The sequence below is a fragment of the Protopterus annectens genome, chromosome 13.part0, assembly GCF_019279795.1.
Source record: "Protopterus annectens isolate FY-2018-M chromosome 13.part0, PAN1.0, whole genome shotgun sequence".
In the NCBI taxonomy this organism is placed as follows: Eukaryota; Metazoa; Chordata; order Ceratodontiformes; family Protopteridae; genus Protopterus; species Protopterus annectens.
The window spans coordinates 670,811,387-670,834,528 of NC_056747.1; the positions used below are offsets into that span (position 1 = coordinate 670,811,387).

Below are 23,142 nucleotides of genomic sequence, written 5' to 3' on the forward strand. Positions count from 1 at the left end.
TGCAGTTGTTTAAGCTTCACACAGAAGTGCCGAGCTGAGATAAACTATTACTGGTTCCAGAAAGTCTGCTCTTCAGTTTTTCCCTTAGATCTTGCTAGTTCTTTCTCTCTTACACTTCAAATAACCTAATCGCTTTGCACTTCAATTTTGTAGCAATTACTGTAGCACACCCAAGTGCCATCAGCACTAGTTGTTCTTTACAGAAATGACTCCAGTACTTAGTAATTATGACCACCCCACCTGGCATGATTAAAGGGCAGTTCCCTCTGCTTTCTTCTATTAAACTGGTGCACTTGGGCATTCTGAGGCAGTGTAGCAACCGCCTCATATACACAGACAACCCTCTCCTCTTACCTCTCAACACTCACTTATGATAGATGCACTTATATCACCAAATTGGAAGCTATGCACTCTCCAGCCAAGACCGGACTAGCTCGTCAAGAGGAAAAGGTCAACACCTGCACCACAACACATGGAACACATAGCCCTGCAAAATACCCACCATCACAGCTCTCACGTGAATGACCTGAGATGCACCTCCGTGGACTACATGAAAAGAGACATGGAGGAGCTCTCCGATCTTGTAGCCCAGGCAGGTATGACCCTAGCCCTGAGTAGCATCATGCCATCACCCAGAATGATACAACAGTACAAGGACCAAATGATTGACTTCAACAATTGGCTAAGCTTCTGGTGTCATTCTAAGGGAATCCAGTATCTGTCTGCCTGGGATGACATGACTGACAGACCATGATGCTTTGCCAGAGATGGCCTGCACCTGTCACCCTTGGGATTCCGGTTACTGGCAAAGGCTCTTGCCCCCCCTATAGTGCCTTTTTTTTTAGGCAAGGTTCAAATGACAAATTCACCACCGTAACAGGTACAAGCAAGCAAAATCTGTGGGTAATGCTACTCAACGCTAGAAGTCTAAACCTCAGAATGCACTCACTCAAGGCACTCCTTAAAATAGAGATCATAGACATCTGTGCAGTGACAGAGACCTGGTTCAAAGCTCCAGAGAGCACCCCTGCATTACCAGGATATAATTCATAGCACACCTTTCGGCCACCAAACCCAAACCAAAACACTAAAGGTGGAGGCATGTCCATATTCATTAAGGATATCCACATCTCCAAGCTAGTTACTCAGCATAATGCATCCGAGATTATCCAAGTTCAACTAACTCTGGGCAAAACCGCAATCCAGATTGTAGCTTGCTACAGACCCCTCACCATGCCCCAGGATTCCCACTCCTCTTCTCTTGATACACTAGAAACAATTAAGGTACAACCCAACACCCTAATAATGGGTGATTTCAACTACCCCACCATTAACTGGGAAAACTACTTGTGTACCAACTCTTTTGCTCAATGTTTTCTGGAATTCATCAATTCCAGCGCATTGGATCAACTTATCCACACCCCCACCAGGGGCAGCAATATCCTAGATCTGGTCATCACCATCATGGGTGACTGGTGTTCCACACCAGAGGTCAGCTCCTCATTGGTCAGATCTGACCACAAGCTAATCACCCTAAACATCCACATCCTGCTCCCACTCCCATTAGGAAAACAACCGTAAAAAATTTCTCCAAAGCCAACTTCATGCTTCTTAAGACAGAAGTGGCAAACTTCACGACACCCATGCAAATGGACAATAGAGGTACGACTGCTGACTCCTACACAAATGCACTTTATAAGCACTTACACGAGTGCATGGATCGTGCTATCCCTAACAGAACCAAGATGCTATCCTCCAAAAAAAGGAAGCCAATCTGGTGGCCTTCTGCCATAAACAAACTCTACAACAGAAGAAAGAAACTGTTGCAAGAGAGAGTAAAATCCCACGATTGGAGGAACTCCCTTGTCAGCCTCAGTAAAAACCTGAGATCCCTCATAAAATCATCCAAAGCTAGTTATGAAAACAAAATCACCACTGATTCTAAAGACAACCACAAAGCATTCTATAGCTATGTCAAGAATCTCAATGGCAACACTCAGACCTGCTCTGAGTTACAGTACAATGACACTAAATATACAGAACCAACTGATATTGCCAACATCCTGGCAGATAGGTTCAGTGCTAACTTTACCCCCCTCTCACCCCCTAAAAGGTCCCATCTTTATACCAGAAGAATGCAAAGTTCCTGTAATCATGGCTGCACAGGTAAAAAAATCACTCTCCAAAGCCAAGAACTCGGCAGCCATGGGACCTGACAACATCCCAGGCTGCCTTCTACACGAAATACAGAAGGAACTGGCACCCCACCTAAGTACCATGTTCAATCACAGCCTCACCTCAGGCTTTGTGCCCACTGAATGGTGCACCGTGACAGTTATCCCACTCCAGAAAGGGGAGACCACAACAGACCCTGAGAACTACTGCCCCATCAGCCTGACAAGCCTGGTCTGCAAGGCCATGGAACGGTATCATCATGGAACTCATAAACAAAGGCATTGGAGCTCTCCAAACTCTGGACCACACACAGTTCGGGTTTGTAAAAGGCAGATCATGTCTCCTAAACCTGATAGACTTCTTTGAAGCAGTCACCAAAGCCATAGATGAGGGTAAGGTAGTTCACACAGCCTATCTAGATCTCGCCAAGGCGTTCAACACTATCCCCCACTCTGGAATTATAGATAAACTCACTAAACTAGGTATAAATCCCTATGTCACAAGATGAGTTGACAACTGGCTTACTGACAGAACCCACACTGTGAAAGTAGCAGACTCCAAATCAGACTTCAGACCAGTGACAAGTGGAGTACCACAGGGTTCAGTCCTGGGTCCTCTCCTGTTTGGTATCTACTTCTCTGAAGTACAGGCTAACACAGAAAGTCTTTGGCTAACTAAATTCGCAGTTGACTGCAAACTAGGAGCCATAATCGAAACTCCTAATGATGTGGACATCCTACAAAAGGGCCTCACTGAAACAGATGCCTGGTGTCAAAGCCATGGTCTCAAGCGCAATGCCAAAAAGTGCACTGTCCTCCCCTTTGGTAAAAACTCTGTACCCATGAACTACCACATAGGTGGTAGTCTACTTAACACCAAAAGTGTGATAACAGACCTCAGGACACAGGTGGACAGTAGTCTCTCCTTTGATAATCACATCGCCACAGTGGTCAGGAAATCCTTTTACGTGGCACACATCACAAAAGGTTTCTCATCCAGAAAAAAAGAAGTCATTGTTCCCCTCTACTCATCACTCATTAGACCCCTTATAGAGTACAACGCCCCTTTTGCTATGTACCTCACAAGACATCTACAACAACTTGAAAGGCCGCATAAATACTTCACAAAGAGGATAACTGGCCTCAAACAGACGCCCTATGCAGACCGACTCAAAAAACTCCAACTTTACTCCGTCACATATTGCCTACTCAGAGGCGATCTCTGCCTAACATACAAAGCTATGTCAAACCCAGAGCTGTTGGACATGCTCCACTAAAGAAATCCCAATCCCTCCGAGCTACACACTCTAGGGACCTAAATCTTGTCACCACAACAAACAGAACATGCTGGAGGGATAGATTCCTGTCCCAGAGACTTCCCATACTCTGGAACAGACTACCTATCTATGTCAAACAGAGCTCATCATTAGCACTCTTCAAGAAAAATCTTGATGACTGGATGGGTAATAGGAAATCTGTGGTTCTGCTTGACAGGGGCACAGGAAAATAATTTTCTTGGGTGTCGAAAGCCAGGGTACATTTTTGGCTAGGCTTGTATAGACCCTAGGGCCAATAGCCTAGTACCTACCTATGAACGAATCACACACCCACCTTTGCGGAGGCTCTCAATAGAAATTTACCCAAACAGCAGAGACCTCCAAGACAGAAACGCACTTGACCTCCACAACACAGCACAAACCACAGGACACACAGCTCACCTCCACAGTGTGCCCCTCAGCCTAAGCCCCTAAGACTAAACACCTTGCCCAATACACTAACCATAGGTGACTCAATAGTGAGGCACACAGATGTCCCACTCACTAGTTGAATAAGGAGAAGGTAATAGTCAGCTGTCTATTAGGTGCTAGAATAAGACACATAACACACACATTGAGGTCACTCCACAACAAGTATGACTCTGTCATTGTCCATATGGGTGTGAATGACCTGAGATGCACCTCCCTGGACTACATGAAAAGAGACATGGAGGAGCTTGAGAAAGCTGAAATGTATACTGTATGTGGGTTTAAAAAGCCAAGCAATTTTACACCTGATAATTATCCAGCTATGGAAGCTTTTATTAAAATATGTCAGGATGATTTAAGAAAAAGTTTCAATGAAAATTGTTAAGTCCAGCTTTTTTAACTTGTCATTTAAGGAATATGAGGCATTAAATATGTTGACAAGAGCCGAGCACTTGGTTATTAGACAAGCGGACAAAGGAGGAGGGGTAGCTGTCTTTCATAGACTAGATTATTTGTATAAAATGCATGAAATGGTATATGTTAATACTGTGTATGTAATCTTGCAGAAATATCAGGTTAATGGTATCATTACCAGACTGAATTTTTATGTGTATGATATGCTCATGACTGATCAGATATACTATTCGCTGTACACATATTTCTCTGTTGAGCATCCGAATATATGGTCTGCCAAAAGTGCATAAAGATCCTTTGAATCCTCCCCTTAGACCTATTGTGTCAGGGAGAGGTTGGCTCAATGAGTCAATGTCCATATATGTTGAGAAACAATTTATGAAAGTTTTAAATGAAGTGGAGACTGTTCTGAGGGATAGTAAGCAGTTCTTGGAACATCTTTATATATGGGCCAAGCATAAAGATGATAATGCAATCAGAAGTATGTTTTTTTGTCACCCTAGATGTGAATTCTTTAGTCACAGTAATTCCGAATTAAGATGGTGTTGAAAATGTAAGACAATTTCTTATTAGGGAGAGTGGTTACCCCAATATGAAGATTAATACAATCTGTGCCCTACTGGACTTAATTTTGGATAACAATGTTTTCCTTTATGAGTCAGAATACTTCCTTCAAATAGTAGAAGTAGCTATGGACGCAGCATGTGCGAATACATATGCCACTTTGGTTCTTGTCAATTGGGAAAAAGAGTCAGTTTTCAGTAACGATGTGTACAAGATGCATGTCACTTTTTATAAGCGTTTTATGGATGACATTTTTTTCATTTGGCATGGCAATGAAGTAAATCTAAAGAATGTTGTGCTTTATTTGGAGAGGACAACCACGTACTTGTCCTTCTGTTTGCATTATTCTGTGGAAAGTATCGACTTCCTTGACATTACAGTCAGTAAGAACATGTTTGGCACTTTGTCCACTAAGCAATACAGAAAGAAATGTAGGAAGAATAATATACTGCACCGGTCTAGTATGCATCCTAGACACACTACTAGGAATGTAGTAAAAAATCAGGTACTTGGGTGCAAGAGGTTAAACACAGATCTTATATCATTAGAAGTAGCACTTGATGCACTTTGCCTATATCTTGTGGATACAGGCTATAGAATAGAAGAAATTAATAAGTTGGAATATACTAAAATAAAACCTTTCTTTTCTGATCAATCTCCTATAAATGTAGAGAATGAAGAGATAGTGGACAAGAAAGTAATGAATAGAATGTGCTTTACTTACTCTGGAGGGATCAATAGAGAATGCAAAATTGTTAAGAGAAATTGGCCAATTCTTTTGACGGACCCAAAAATAAGTAAAGTGATAGAATCTACCCCCAGATTCTGCTTCAAGAATTGTAACCTGAAGCAGCATTTGTTGTTACAAGCAAAATAGGTCTCATGGACAGTTTATTTCACAGCGTAAAGGGACATATGCATGTAGGACTTGTAAAACCTGCCCCAACATTTGGTCAAGTTGCATGGTTATACACCCAGTGAATATGAAGTCAACAGAGTTTTAATTCTATGCAGATTGCTCAACTAAAAATATAGTCTATATGGCTAGGTGTAACCTATGTGATAGTTTTTACATAGGTAAGACCAATTGTATGTTGGAAGGAAAGGGTGTTGAAATATATAAATGATACACACAGCAACAAACTGACTAATGCATTGGCCAAGCATGTGTCAGAAGTTGGGGAAGACCATTGTTTTAAGTTCTTGGTCTAACAAAAGGTCAGTGATAGCCTGAAAGAAGGTGATTTATACAATGAAACAGAGTGTGTTGAATTAAAATGGATTATTGATTTTAAGGCATATGCCCCTCCAGGTTTGAACAGTGCCATCTCTTTAAAACCTGTTTTAAAAAAGAGAAGTTTGCCTCATTAAATATGTTTGTTTTTATTGGTTGTGTGAAATATTTAAATGCAAAGATTTTAGTAACTGTTGTCATTTGTATTAAGGTCTGAGGAAGCAGGCAAAATGCTAACCTAAATATATCTGTTTGTGTTTTATTAAATTGTTTATCCTGTTCTCAGCATTTTGACGCCTTGTTTTTGATTATAAGTATTGATTTTTCTGGGTTTGTCAGGCCCCATTGCATTCTATTTTATTTAAGGTATGACCCTAACCCTGACCACTGTCCTACCATCACCCAGAATGATACTGCAGTACAAACAAAAAACGAATGACTTCAACAATTGGCTAAGTTTCTGGTGTCATTCTAAGGGGATCCAGTATCTGTCTGCTTGAGATGACATGACTGACATACCTCGATGCTTTGCCAGAGATGGCCTGCATTTGTCACCCCTGGGTTTCTGGGCACTGGTTAAGGCTCTTGCCACCCCTATAGTGCCTTTTTAGGCGATGTTCCAAAGACCAAATTACCACTGTAACAGCTATAAATAAATGCAATCTGAGGGTAATGCTGCTCAATGCTAGAAGTCTAAATCTCAAGATGCACTTGCTTGAAGCACGCCTCAAAATGGAGAACATTGACATTTGTGCTGTAATGTAGACTTGATTTAAAGCAGCAGAAAGCACCCCTACGCTACCAGGCTATAACTCATTTCACTCCTTTCGGCCCCGAAGCATGGACCATAGCTCCAAAGATGGTGGCGTCTCCATATTCATAAAGGATACGCACACCTCCAGACTAGTAGCCCAGCATAATGCATCTGAGATACTTCAGGTACAACTAACATTGGGTAAGACAGCAATCTAGATCACAGCCTGCTATAGGTCCCCAACCATGTCTCTAGACTCTCACTCCACATTCCTAAGCACCCTGGAATCTATCAAGGTCTAACCCAACACTCTCATAATAGGAGACTTCAACTACCCCCCCCCCCCCATCAATTAGGAAAACTAGTCAAGCACCAATACACTGGCCTAATGCTTCCCACAATTCATCAATTCCAATGCCCTTGACCAGCTCATTCTGACCCTCACTAGATGAAGTAACACCCTTCACCTGGTTATTACTAACATGGGCGACCGTTGCTCTACATCAATAGTCAATCCCTCCCTGGTCAGATCCGACCATAAATTAATCACCATGGAAATCCACATCTCACCCACACCCTATGGAGCACATCATCATGGACCTGATTAACAGACTAGATAAGGTGACTGATGTCATCAGTTCTCTTTCTCTCTGGTAAAAGGATAAGGGATATTACAAGGGCCATTGGACCCTTCACAATCCTAAATGCGAGTATGGCCTTGTTGTTGCCCATGTCAAGGTTAATGACCTTCGACATTCTACCCTAACAGAAATATGCTACAACACAAACCAGCTATGTCTCTAAAGAAGGTAAACCACTAATGTTGAGCAGCATTCTTCCCTCATTACGAATGATTAAATGCAAAGAAAGAAATAATGGACTACAAGTATTTGCATGTTAACTGGTGTTACTCTATGGGGTTCTTATGTGTGTGTATCTGCCTGGGGGCTGATGGTCAACAGATTCCAATTCTTCATTTAGGATGGCCTCCATCTCTTGTCACATGGTTTCAGCACAGAATGTTTCTTCCCTGCAGTGCATTTTAGGCAATGCTAAACTTATGAGCATATACACCAAGAACATTCCAATCCAAACAGTATCAAAGTTGCACTGCTCAGTGCCAGGAATTAAAAAACAAAATGCCTGAGCTTCAGAAATACCTAGCCCTCAAAGACATCAAAATGTATGTAGCTAGAGAAATTTGATTTCCAGCAATGACAACACATTCTCTCTCTGTCTCTGTCTCTCTCCTTATCAGGGGAATGTTTACTATTCATTCTGGCTCACTAAGAGCTGTGGAAGCATATCCATATTCATCAGGAATCCTACCATCTCTAGTCAAACTTTGCACAATACCAGTCTAAAATTTAAAAGTCCTAGGACACTCAACAAAACCACCTACTACATCACTGCCAGCTACAGGTCACTTTCGGAGCACAGTGAGTATGTAAGTCAACTCGAAAAGCTACTCATTAAGCCAAATGAGTGACTTTAACCATCCCTCGGTCACCTATTTAAACCATATAACCACTGATAAATACTCCTGGAGTGTACTTTACTTGCTTTTGTAAATACCAACTCAGCAGTGCAATTTGTTCCCACTCCCAATGAAGGAGAGTAAATATCTTTGGCCTTGTCCTTGCCAACTGTTCCCCCTCATGTACAACCCCGTATGTCACCACTTCCCTGTCTAAACTATATCACCTAGCTATAACCCTCATTTTTTGAACCTAGGAATCATTCCCACCCATACAGACCACTAAGCCAAACATAATACCACCTGCCAATATTATTAGCATCCACAACTTTTACATTCCAAACGAAATGATTCATGATGCCACCCTCATCTCCAATTACCCTTCAGAGTTTTGCACCCTCATGAATAAATGTTTCCCTCTACCACAAGACTGTGATAAATTCAAACATAGCCAGTACGGTGAAGCACTCATAAAATTAACTCTACAGAAAAAAAAAGAAAGAAGGAAAGAAAATAAGTATTGCTTTTAAACAAAATCCCCTCTTGGTCATTACAGAAGTCAGTAGAAGCATTAAGTTAGACCTTTGGCATAACATCAAGACCTGCAAAGTCATTTATGAAGTCGAAATAGCCATCAATGCCAAGGATAACCACAAGGCCTTCAAGTGACATCTGGTCCTACTCCAAACTTATCATCAATGGTATATCTCACTCGAACCCAAAAACACAGCTATTACCCTGACCAACAAACCATGCTCCAACTTTACGCCTCCCACATCTTCCACTAAATTCCATAGATCAAGTCACATCAACACTATCCAAAACTAAAAACACTAGTTTCAGGGGCCCCAAACAATATTTTGGGATATCTGCCTACAAGTATCAGGCACCACATAGTTCAACCCCTTCTGAATCACTTGTCTGTCCACAGGCTATGAATGTCTTATTAGCGTTACCTATAAGGTTAAGGAACACATTACTGTTGAACTAATTAACAGTGACATAAGAGACCTCCAAATCTTTTGGCCTAATCAAGCTGGATTTATTAAAGGCATATGATGTCTATTCAACCTAGTCTTCTTTGACAAAGTCATGGAAACTTCAGACAAGACCCAGACTGTACTGCCTGCTTTACCTTGCTTCCCCATGCAGGTATCACAGACAAAATCCCTACTCTCAACTTTAATTCTTACAAATGCCTACTGGATAACAAGCTGGCTTATTGACAGAACTCACATAATTAGGGTAGGGAGTACCTCTTCTAGCCACAGTTAATGTCACTAGATGAGTTATTCAGGGCTCGGTCGTGGCTCCCTTCTTATCTGGCATTTACTTCTCAAAACTGAACCCAAGCATTCACATTCTCTGACTAACTACATCTGTGGATGACAACTTATTAGGTACAGTTGTCATCCTACTTCCAGTAATAAGTGTATTCTCCAGCAGGGCCACAATAAACCAGTGCCAGGTGCGTTAGCCACTGACTCACTCCAAATACCAAGAAGTTTGGCAAACTTACCTTCAGCAACTCTTTTCACATGGTTGGCACCCCCCTTTATAGACTGTATGATTAGAAGCCTGGGTTCTTACATAAAAGAAGAGTTCTCATTGACCACCATTTCTCAGGTCTGGTAGGCAGTCCTTCTGCCCTGCATAGCTTTTCTATCAGTTCATCTCATCTAGGCCAAAAAGGATATTCTTGGTTCTCTATACCTATCCCTTATTAGACCCATCATTGAAAACAGTGCCCCTTTGGGGATGTAACTATCTAAGCATCTTTTACAACTTAAATGGTCCCAAAGTGTCCTATTAAAAAGATCTCTGATTTAAGCCACAAGCTGCAGTAAAAGATTAAAACACCTCTTCCTTTACTCCATTCCTTGATAGGTGACCTTTGCTTATCTTTTCACACTATGTAAGACCCTATACTTTTTGTCTTTCTCCACATTTGTACAGCAAACATTCTAAACCAAATGAGCCACATATCTAAACACCCACTATAAGATCAAAAACACCTGCTGGTGCAATAGGTTTCTTACCCAATGCCTAATCCACACTTGGAATACATTTCCTCTGCACATCAAGCAAATATACCAACCCAACTGCATTCACAGACAACCTTGACAACTGGCTGAGTGGCCACAAAGTCCCATTTGAATGATCTTCTCTCAAGAGGAAACTAACTTATTGTTGTCACTACAAAGGTATTGTGGGTAAACTACTCAATGGCTCAATAGTCACAAGCTTAATATTAGCTTATGAATCTAAGCAAGGAAAAAAATGCTTGTCTAGCAGTGACCTTTCGGAGGTTCAGGATGATTCCCTTTCACTGTCACTTTTGTCTGACTTTTTACTGGTGGCGGCTTAACCCATGGCCCTAAGCCCTAAGGGAAGGCAATCCAGAAATACAGAAGACAAGCATCTGCAATGACGGTGATCGGTTGCCTCAATTAAAACATGACTGGTGAAGGACTTAAGTAACAACAGCAAAAAAGAAATGCAATAAAAATCTCTACTTCACACACGGGTAACATACATCCAGTGAACCGCTCTGCCTCACTGCATGGTTCATTTTCTTCCAGTCACACTGCAGGCTAACTACACTGAAGGAGTTGATGCTTAAGCATAACAGTGTGTGTCATTACTACTGCCGGTCTTTAGCAGCCAAGGAAACAAAAAAAACACCATTTTATAGGTTTGTAGTAGGTCAACTTCTCTTATGAGTCATTTTAAGCCTAGCCAATTTCCCTTTTACAAGAATCAAACTCTTTACTTTGTGTCTGTGAGGTAAACACTTTAACCATTATGCCAACCCCTCCCCTTCATACAACCCCAACTTGACTCTTCAGCTACTCACCCTCCACACACCTGCAGCATTACTTTGACATAAAAGTTGCTAAAACTTCATAGTTAACTTACTTCTTTATAACAACACACCTGTTGAACGATACCCAGCAACTTGATGCTAGACAGATGAAAAGCACCAACATACCACAAGACATAATACTTTGTTGTGTGTTCTAGCAACTTTGGCCATATCAGAAAAGTGTATTCTTGCCATACTGTGTTATGACTGCAATTTCAATTTCACAAATGCCCACAGAAATTAAATTTGCAAGGTGTACAAGCTGCAAGTCAAATGGAGTCTACAGAACATGCACAGCCATTTAATTTGTATTTAATTATGCAAAAGAATGGTCATGCATGCCACCATATAGGTTCAAAGGTTCATACTAGGCTATCTGCCCTAGGGCATTTATAAGCCTAGCCAGAGTGTGTTTGGCTTTCGCCACCCATTTTAAATTAATTTTGCTATGCCCTTTTTCGAGGTTAGTATACTGTGCTTCTGTCTAACAGTGACACAGAAGTGATACCCGGGGTAAACCTACAATCTCCCATCCACTCATCAAGATTCCTCTTGAAGAGAGTCAATGAGGGACTCTGCCTAACCTGGACTGGGATTTTATTCCAGAGTGAAGGGAGCCTCTGGGTTATGAATCTGTGCCTCCAGCATGTCCTATTTATTTCAGTGCTGAGGTTCAAGTCTCTCGAGCGCGTAGCTCGATGGGATTTGGATTTTCTGAGGTGCAGCATGTCCATAAATTCCGGGTTGGACATGGCTTTATACGTCGGGCACAGATCGCCTCTGGGAAGGCGGTATGCCACTGAGTAGAGCTGGAGTTTCTTTAACCAGGCAGCATATGGCATCTGTTTGAGCCCTATGATCCTCTTGGTGAGGTACTTTTGGGGTCTTTCCAATTGCTGCAGGTGTCTGGTAAGGTACATCACAAAAGGGGCATTGTACTCAATTATGGGCCTGATGAGGGATGAGTAAAGAGGCACGATGACCTCCCCTGATCTAGATGTGAATCCCTTCATGATTAGGTGGGCTATATAAAATGTTTTTCTAACCACTTTGGCCATGTGGTTGTCAAATGAGAGATTGCTATCAACTTGGGTCCCCAGATACCCAATTACTTCTTCTGTACTTAATGGATTACCACCTATGTGGTCATTTGTGGGCACTTTGTTTTTGCCAAAGGGGATGACTATACACTTTTTGGCATTTAGCTTGAGGCCATGGCTCTGGCACCAGTTGTCAGTTTCTATGAGGCCCTTTTGGAGGATGCTTGTGCCGGCTGGAGAGTCGATTATGGCGCCCAGTTTGCAGTCATCTGTGAAGTTAGTCAGCCCAGTCCTTCCGTGTTGGCCTGTACCTCCGAGAAACATATACCGAACAAGAGAGGTCCCAGGACTGAGCCTTGGGGGACGCCACTTGTAACTGGTTTGGAGTCTGACATGGCTCCAGCAATTCTAACCATGTGGGTTCTGTCCTTGAGCCAGTTTGCAACCCATCTAGTGACATAGGGGTTTATATTTAAGCTGGTGAGCTTATCTATAATGCCCGAGTGGGGTATTGTATCGAAGGCTTTTGCAAGGTCCAGGTAGGCTGTGTGGACCACCTTCCCCTCGTCAATGGCCTTGGTGACTGTTTCAAAGAAATCAACCAGGTTTAAGAGACAGGATCTGCCCTTAACAAAGCCGAACTGGGTAGGATCCATTGTCTGTAGGTCCCCAATATCTTTATTTATGAGGTCCATGATGATCCTTTCCATAGCTTTGCAGACCAAGCTAGTCAGGCTTATGGGGCGATAGTTTCCAGGATCCGTTGAGGCACCACCTTTGTGGAGAGGGACCACTGTTGCTGTACGCCACTCTTTGGGTACATATCCTGTAGTAAGGCTGAGATTGAACAGTAGTTTTATGTTTGGGTTTAGCTCTTCTTGGAGTTCATGTATGACGCAGCCCTGGACACCGTCTGGTCCCATTGATGCTGTGTTTTTTGCTTTGGAGAGGGCAGCTCTTACCTGAGCATCTGAGATGTCAGGGGGCAGCACTCTGCTGGGATAAATATTTGCCCTTTTGGTGGGGAGGGGGGGGGAGAAGTTTGCGCTGAACCTGTCAGCTAGGATGTTGGCAATGTCTGTGGGTTCGGTGTATTTTTTGTCATTTTGGACTAATTCTGAGCATATCTGGGAATTCCCACCCAGGTTCCTAACATAACTAAAGAAAGTCTTGTGCTTATCCTTAGTGTACTGTGCAATTTTTCTCTCGAAGCTGGCCTTAGACGATTTTATGAGTGCCCGTAGCTTTTTGCTAATACTGATCAGAGATGCCTTCCCTTTTTGGGATTTTGCTCTATCATGTAGTAGCTTCCTCCTTCTATTGTATAGTTTGTTTATGGCTGGGGTCCACCTGATGGGACGTCTGCCTTTGGAGGATTGGGTCTTGGTTTTATTTGGGATTGCATGATCCATGCATTCCTGAAGGTGTTCATAGAATGCGTTTATAAAGGATTCTGCGGTCTGGGCCATATTTTTCACAGGCCCAGGGGCTTTGAAGGATTCCACCTCAGTTTTGAGGAGTGTGAAATTTGCTTTAGAGAAGTTTTTCACTGTGGTTTTCAGGGCAGGGGGTGGAGTCGGGATGTGAATATCCAGTGAGATTAGTTTATGGTCTGATCTTACCAGTGAGGGATACACTTCTGGTCTGGAGCATAGAGACCCCATGTTGGTGATGATCAGGTCCAGTATGTTTTCCCCTCTTGTGGGAGTGGTAACAAGTTGTTCCATAGCATTTGAATTTAAAAATTCTAGGAACCTTTGGGCTAGGGTGTTGGAGCTAGAGTAATGCTCCCAGTCTATGTTTGGGTAGTTGAAGTCGCCCAATATAATAGTGTTTGGAGAGACCTTCATATTTTCCAGTGTTCTCAGGAAGGTCGAGTGGGGTTCCTGGGTTTGGGAGGGTGGTCTGTAGCAGGCTATAAACTGGAAGGCAGTTTTACCCACTGTTAGCTGCACATGGATAGTCTCTGATGCTTCGTGCTATGCCACCAACTTGGAGGTGTGGGTATCTTTGACGAATATTGATACTCCCCCTCCTTTTGTAGTACGGTCCAAGTTTTGGGGCCGAAAAGCATGGTATGAGGTATAACCTGGTAGTGCTGGGGTGCTCTCGGGAGCCTTGTACTAGGTTTCTGTTACTGCACAGATATCGATGTTCTCCATGCTAAGGAGAGTTTTGAGTGCATGCATCTTGAGTTTTAGACTTCTGGCATTGAGTAGCATTACTCTTAGTTTCTTATCCCTTGTGATACCTATGGAGGTGGGTTTGTCTTTTGAGCCTTGCCTAAAAAAGGCACTATGGGGGTAGCAAGAGCCTTTGCCAATATCCGAAAGCCTAGGGGTGACAGGTGCAAGCCGTCCCTAGCGAAGCATCGTGGCTTGTCGAGCATGTCATCCCAGGCTGACAGGCATTGGATCCCCTTTGAATGACACCAATACTTAAGCCAATTGTTGAAATTGATCATCTTGTCTTCATATTGTGGCATCATTCTTGGTGAGGGTAAGATGCTACTCAAGGTCAGGGTCATACTGGCCTGGGCTACATGCTCAGAGAGCTCCTCTATGTCTCTTTTCATGTAGTCCAGGGAGGTACGTCTCAGGTCATTCACACCAGCATGGACAATGACTGAGTCATATTTGTACTTGCCTTGGAGTGACCTGAGTGCTTGTGTTATGTGGCGGATCCTAGCGCCAACCGGCAGCTCACCATGGCCTTCTCCTTGTTCAGCCTGGTGAGCGGGATGTCAGTGTGCCTGACGATAGAGTCACCTATTACAAGTGTATCAGGTGTGTTGTTTAACCTTAAGGGCTGTGACTGTTCGACACACTGGCTTTGTGAGCTATGTGTTGCACGAGTTTTGTTTTGGGGTAGCGGTTGCTTGGGTGTCTGCTTTGGAGGTCTCTGCTGCTTAGGTAGATTTTTATTTAAAGCCTCCGAGTATGTTTTTGTGTGTTTATGTGTTTGGTTTGCTGTCGTGGTAGGTCTATGTGAGATTGGAATTGTAGTGAGTGTGGTTTCCTTCTCCTCCTGACTGGTTTCGCCAGTACTGAGTTGAGAGAGCTTAGCCTCCAGTATGGCTATATGGTTGCATCTCTCACATGTACTGGAATTTGTTCGGAGGAGGAGAGGGTTGTCTGTGTACACGAGGCAGTTGTAACATTGCCTCAAGATTCCCAGATTCACCAGCTGGACCGGAGAGGAGATTGACAACTGACCTTTGGACATGCTAGAATAGTATTGGGAATTCCTTTATAATTGAAAAAAAGGGCCAAAGGGGAACGAGGTACTCAAGGGGAGTTTGTGAGGGTGTAGTGCTTTTAATATTTTAGTGCTGACTTATATAATTGCTTTAGTGAGCAAGTGCCAGGTAACTTAAATGCAATGTGTTTCAGGTAACTTAAATGCAAAAACGACAAACAGTAACTTTCTTTCAAGTGAAACAAGGAAATAAGTACAGTAAGCAATGCATATATCACTAGAGATCCACAGAAGTGCTGAAAAGCCACGTTTTAGGTGGAATTAGCATTTCAGGGAAATAACAAGCAAACAAACAAGCAGCATACAAATAAAGCTAGATTCAGCAGGCCTGGATCTAGTCTATGCTACAGCAAACAAGATGTACCAATTTCAGTAAGAAACAGTTCAAATATGCAGGCACTATAAGCCTTTAACCAGAAATTCCCAGCTCAGAAGGGCAGAGTCCAGCCTCTCCTCCCACAAGAGTGCAGACCACGAACCTTCTTAATGTAAAATAACTGGCCTAAAGCCCAAGTGCTTAAACCAGAACTAATACACTTTTAGAATAACAGACGCTGAACCCTCAATCAGCAGTTCACAACATTCATAATCATGTTACAAACAATAAATGCAATGCTCCTCCCTGGCATACCATTCATCTTTCATCTGTTACCAACTTTTTTCTTCAGCGTTCTAACACCACTCTACAAAAGGAACCAAAGGATCCCACCTTTGTGCAGTTCTGTCTGCACAGATGCAGATCATACTGAGATCCCTAGCTAAATGCTACCCATCTGCTAAGTGGTGGGAATTTACCTTGGCTCTACGCAGATTTATGCAGGATCGCTGACACTCATTTAAAAAATGAAATTACAATTTCCTGAGATAAACTTAATGAATTTACATATACAATCAATAATGTGATTCTGTCATTATTTTAATGTATAAAGTATATATAAGTATAAATAATGTATTTGAATGTATAATATATATATATATATATATATATATATAGCAAATTAAAACAGATTCTAATCATTTTAAATGCAAAACGATGAACACAGCAAAGAAAGTTTCACAAGCAGTAATATAAGAAATACCAGTAACAGTGAGTGTTAAGGCGAAATGACACATTTCATTAAATCTATTCCATCCCTGGCTGTGTGCTGTCCAAATATTGCAATTGTAGGATACTTCAGTAAAAAATGAAAAGCGTGTCAGATGACATCATTTATGAGTCAAATTAAATATTAAAGCACTGAAACAAATCTCAGTAATTACAATCATTCACTAATGGCATAAAGTATCGTATTTTATAATTACTATTGTGCAATATTGTCAACTACTGCTCTACCACCTCGTCACAAACTATGTGCACAGCAACAGGACAGTACCAGCAGCCATCTGAGACTGGTACTGGAAGCTGAGGTTGCTAGGCAGCTACCTAGACTCCTAGTGGTACTCCCAATCTAGCTACAGGTTGTATTTCGCTTCTCTACATCTGTGGGTTAAGGTAGAAGTGAGACTATTTCTTAGCTATTTCCATGATACATTGAATAAGATGTGGAATATACGAATAAAAAAACAAACCAGAGAAGTGCCCAGCCACCAGATAGAAGGCTGTGCACCAGTGACGTGCAGATGTTTCTCCACTTCCAGGGGTTTCGAAAGGCGGATTCTGGTACGGGCAACCCCGCCAATCCTCTATTAACCAATCGGAAAAAACAGAAAGAAACACCCACGATCAGCGCCGCCGGATTCGCATCCATGACTGAAAAAACACTTGCAAAAAGCCCCTAAAGTCAGGGGAATGTCGTCTACTAAAAGAATTGGGAGGTGGTCAGATTCAAACCTTCAGTTTCGCCCAGGAGTCTATTTTTCTTTTCAAATTAGCGGTCTTCTGTCAAAGTAAAGCTATTTCAGAAAGCACAAATGAAGTGGGCTCCTCGATTTTAGGAGCGTTCATTAGTCCAGCACTGTGAGTGAGTTGGGCGAGGGATTCTTTAGCGACCGTCTATGATGGAAAATAGGGTGGGGTACCAGCCCTGTGAAATGGGTGTTGTGAGTCGTAACCCCTCTTTGAAATCTCCGTTTCAAGATGTTTTGACCGTTTCAGTCGCACTTTATTGTGAGACGACCCCCGGGAAGACTCAATTAAAACTTCGCCCCATCTCTCCTCTAAGTACTTGACTTTTTCTTTCATCAGCCAGAAATCCTTGTCTAGCTGGTAGTACTTATCTAGTTCTTTCCTCAAGCCACATACTATTCCTTGTGAAACTACTGTGTTGTATAACTATTTCGTTCCATCGTATGTTTGTATGCCCGCAAACAAAGCACAAACCCCGCCTTCAGGTTAGATAACAGGCGCCACTAACCAATAGTAATAAAGAAAAATACAAGGGCCTTTAGATTCGCCCACTTCGATGAACTGAACGTGCTGCTGTGTGCATGCAAATAAGTGGAATAGGTTTTGTAATGTAAAGCTTCGGGTGTTTTTAAGCAATTTTTAGGGGGGCTTCGGGTGTTTTTAAGCAATTTTTAGGGGGCTTGGTTCCATCTCAACCCTTATTGTTATGCAAAAGTACTTTTTTGTGTCAGTCGGAAAATTGATAAGTGGAAAGCAAGAACTGTCAAGGTGTTCCTGCTTAACAGTACTGTTTTAATTTAAAAAACGTTATAATAGTCATACTAGAAACTTTTCGTTTATAATTTGAGTATCTGAAGAACTTAGTGTGTGTAGCTGTGTAAACTAACCTTACTTTAAGTAACGTTTATGGTGACACTAGTAACATGCTGCGTAGTACATGAATAAGCAATCTCGTTTCTACCGCTCGTGTGCTGTCATAAATTCTCAACTGTCAACCTATGATTTTGCTGCCAGATTAAGTCTTGCCCCTTCTAGATTTATTGATTTCCTTCGAGAAGGGTAGATCAGTTTAAAGGTATATGTATTAATACATGAAGGCGGCAAGCCTGCGTTTATTAGTATATATATATATTTATTAGTATATACAATGCAGTATACAAACAACTTCTGTTTTGAATAATAAAAACGTGTTCCTGTTTCTGACCCTGTACTATTATAGTAACAGCTCAGAGGTTAAGATCGAGCAGGAGTGCTATAAAAGAACGTGGATAAACAACTAAATTCTTTACACGTGTGTAAGGAATGAAGGGTTACCACCTGTCACTCTTTAAGTGGGACAGGGCAGTCCCTGTTTGTGGCGTTGCGTACTGAAAAAACAAACAAACATGAAAAACAGCAAATGTCCTGCGATTTTAGAGCACAAATTGTTTGTTACTTTTCCACTAATAGTTATATAAAAACTTTATTTTGTGTCTAAAATGCCCTAATGTGACGTGGAACAGCAAAAACAACTGAAATTTTACAAGAGGGTGTTTTGATTTTGAGAGAATGTGAATTCCAGACCTTTGCTCTGATTGTGGATATGGTTTGTCTTGCAAAATATTATGCTATGATAAAAATGCCCCATTTTTTGCATTTAAAGCGGTTGCAACCCTAAAGAAATGGGATTAAAGACAGTGTGTGTGTGTGTGTGTGTGTGTGTGTAAGAGAGATGGATTATATGTGTGTATCAGTCAAACTCTCTTTTCCTACTTTGCATATGCCCTAAATCTTATTGGCCGTACTAGTCATTAGGATAAACTGTAATGGTTGTTCTATTCCAAAATCTGTAGGTGTTATATGTTTTCGTACTATCTTAGGACAATAAAAGTGATGCAAATATAATTATCCCCCTACCCTTTTCTTTTGCGAAGATAAACCATTCACTTTCTGATTCCTATTCATTTTGAGAACATTAACATCTTACAGCACTTTGAGTTGTGCAATATGGGTGCATACAATTTATTTATAGTAAGGTTAACACAGTAGAGTTAAGCATTATTAATGTATACAATGTAGTAAATGTCTAATGTTTTACTTATTCACTGTCACACCTTGGTTATATGTTGTACATTCAATCTTTGTCATAGTCTTTATGGCAGTATTTTTTTCTTTGTATTGCTAAGTGCATTTATTACTTATTATCTGTGCCAGTGTAGCCTGGGTCATGGCTGAAAAGGGTCCTGGAACCAGTTTACTTTCCTGGTTAACAAAGTATAAATAAATACAAAATAGAAAAAAAGGTGACAGAAATAATTTAGGCAACAAGTAAAGCACATTTTAATTCTGCATCATTCATGACAGAGAAGAAAAAACTTCCTACTGAAGGCATTGGGAAGTAGCATACAGACTTGTTTTGTAGTCCTTTCCAGTATTACTTGCCACCTGTACATGACAGAGCAAAGATTATCTACTGCACTGAGAGTTTTCACACCTCAGGATGAGAGTGTGGGAGAATGTCTGTTAATTCTTTTAGAACTACAAAAGAATCCCTTTACAAAAGTCTGCTATTTACCCACCTTGTTTTGCTAGAATTGGTTAACAGCTATTTATAGCATAGAATAAATTCTAACAGACACATTAATAAGGCTGAGTTGGGGAAGCATGGAAGTAACTCTGTTATGGAAGGTGTGTTAGATGGCAGTGCCTCACACTCCTGACATTCTATTTTAATGACATGAAAAAACAACACCATTTCCTTATGTCTAACATGACTCATATAAGGAGGAGTTGAAATGTATTCTGGGAAGAAGAAATGAAAGCAAGAAAACAAGATCACATTATCAAGGCAGGCCCCATCATCCACCATTTTGTGGGAAACACATTAAAATTGTAAAGAAGCACTTGGAGTGATGTTGAAACATTAAAATAGGTTGGAAAACAAAGATACAATGAAAAAAAAATGTGTTTTTTGAGTTCTAAGGTAGAGTTTTCCTTTAAAGGAAGATAGTGAGCTGTAATGCTTAACATGCAGGGAAGTTTATTCTAGAGGTTTGGAAGACGCTGGTTTATAAACCTGTCCTTCCACCATGTTTTATTTGTTGGTGAAGATTAGGTTGTTGCTTCTAGTATTGCTGAAGATACTGGACTCAGGGGTGTAGCCAGGCATACTCTCTGTACTCTACAGTATACATTGTTTCTTTGCATCGCTCAGAAACATTGAACCTTTTTCAGGCTATATTTATGTCTACAACTATCTAAAGTGATCCCCCTAACAACAGGTACACATCTTGCTTACAGAGAGGATTGGCAATCTAAGGAAAAAAAACAGTATCTTTAATAGTTATAGAGGAGACCTCTGGAAATGATGTGTACAGTTATTAACTGCTGGGGGCAGCATTTTTAAAGATGTGTCCATTTTTTAGATGTCAGGTGGGTGGGGGTCAGTCAATAGAGTTTGCGAGTACAAAATTGAATTTTCTGGCTATATCCCTGATTGAACTTGGGGATAAACAGAAAGACCAGGGGAATCAGGTCTATAATGGTGCTGTAATAGAGACCGAGATCCCCCTGTAAAAGTCTATAGGACACTGAATGAGGGGAATAGAATGCCCAGCTTCTCTTGATAGTTCATTGAATTTAGGCCTGTGATCTTATTGGTTATTTACCATTGGGGTCTTTCTGGTTGTTTGCTATGTTTAGTGAGATACATCCCAAAGAGGATGTTGTATTTGATAATTGGCCTGATCAGTGCTGAGTATAAGAGAGGGATTATCTCTTTAGACCTCAATGATATTCCTTTAGCAATTAGCTATGCTAAATAAAAGTATTTCATGACAACCACTGTGACACGACGGTCAAACAAGAAGGAGCTATCAACCCAAGTACTTAGGTCCCTAACTACATTTTCATTTTGTAAAGGAGTGTTTTGACAGAATGATGAGAGGAGGGATTGTCTAACAAAAGTTATGATACCACACATTTTAGTTTGAGCCCATTTTTAGTACACCAATAATTTACAAAGGAGAGATCTTTCTGGTGGGTTTGGGTGTCTTAGGATGACTTAACAATAACCCACAATGTGCAATTATCTGTAAACTTTGTTAGCAAGAGGCCTTGTCTCTCTGCCTGGAGATCTGAAAACTAAATACCAAAAAGGAGAGGTCCAAGCAACGAGTTTTGAGAGACATTGCCAGTCACTTCCATACATTCTGATGAGGCACCTGCAACTCTTGCACTGTGTGAGTTCTGCCTTTCTGTCAGTTTTGCTGTTCATCTTTCCACAAATGGGTCGATTTTTAAAGCGTTTAGCTTTTGTATGATGCCAGCATGAGGAATGGTGTCAAAAGCCTAGGCCAGGTCAACATACACAGAGTGCACTGCATGGCCACCATCTACAGCATTTGTAGCCCTGTCAAATAAATTTATCAGCTTAAACTGGCAGGATCTACCCTTCACAAAGCCAAGTTGTTGGCTGTGAAGTCTAACAAGATTCTTGATATCACATTTTATGAGGTCAGTTCACATTCCAAGGCTTTGCAGATAAGACTTGTAACACTGATAGGTCTGTATTACCCAGGTCAGTTGTAACCCCACCCTTATGGATTGGCATTGCCACTGCTGCAAGCCAGTCATCAGGGACAAACCCAGCAGTTAAACTTAATTTAATTAGTCTGAGGACAGGATCTCCCAGGTTATGTTTAACACTGTCAGTTAAGCAGCCTGGCATACTGTCACATTCCATGGAAGAAGCATTTTTGGTTTTGATCAGCAATTTCCATAAATGATCATTAGAGATAATTGGTGGGGTAAGGGATTAAGTTATTTCAAAACAGTGTAAGAAACTTCGCTGTGTGGAAGATTTTCAGTCCATATATCTCTAGTTAATCACTGTATAGTAATAAGATCAGACAAAAGTAGTAGAAGAAGCAAACTTAAACTCATCTTAAGTAAAAAAAAAAAAAAAAAAATAATAAAAAATATATAATTGTACAGAATTACTAATTATTTGAAAGTAATCCAAGCAAGGCAGGCAGTCTGTTTCCAGTCGAAAATCCTTTATTAAGTACACAGACAAGCGATCCAAGTAAAACAAGAATAGAGTAATAGTTTCCTCACAAGCTTTCTAAATATATATATATATATATATATATATATATATATATATATATCTATATCTACTTTTTATCAGGCAAGGGAGTGGTCTATTGTGTTATTGGTACACATGTTAAATTCACATCCCTTCCCCCATCAGTGTGACATTCGAGCTGGTCCTGCCTTACTTAGTAGCTGTCATAATAATATAACCCTTATGTACTTTAAATAAAATTTATAATGATGGTACCTCTTATTTAACCAGATTATTAAGTAGATTATTAAGTCTGTGATTTTATCCAAGACAATATATTACATGACTGGAAATATATCAACCTTAGTCCATTTGGCGATCAAAAAATATATATAAATATATACTATACACTTTGCATGTAAAAAAATCAATTGTAAAAATCATATTCTGTTTTCATAACCTATTGTTAACAAAGATCGCTTTCATCCTTCTAGACTTCTTCAGGTCTGTGTACAAGAACCCTAAAAACTATCTATAAAAATATATGTAATTGTGTAATTAGTTAGTATTGTTATTATACATCATTTTGAATAAAGTGGAATAAAGAGAACCAGGAAAAAGAAAAAAATAATAAGAAAAAATGTATGATGATGGAAACAAAATATACACTTAAATTACAACTGATTTAAAATGGTATTTAAAACCAACTGGTAGAATAAAATA

At 40.8% G+C, this 23,142-nt stretch overlaps 1 protein-coding gene across 1 annotated transcript in view; it reads right to left on the minus strand.

Moving 5' to 3' along the window:
* The window catches only part of TLCD2 (TLC domain containing 2), a 470,930-nt gene extending 453,090 nt beyond the window's left edge, over nucleotides 1-17,840 (minus strand). Inside the window, exon 1 of the mRNA XM_044054357.1 lies at nucleotides 17,096-17,840. Coding sequence (XP_043910292.1) covers nucleotides 17,096-17,274 — 179 coding nt within the window. The 5' untranslated portion in view covers nucleotides 17,275-17,840. The remainder of the gene's footprint in view (nucleotides 1-17,095) is intronic.
* Nucleotides 17,841-23,142: the final 5,302 nt, after the last annotated feature.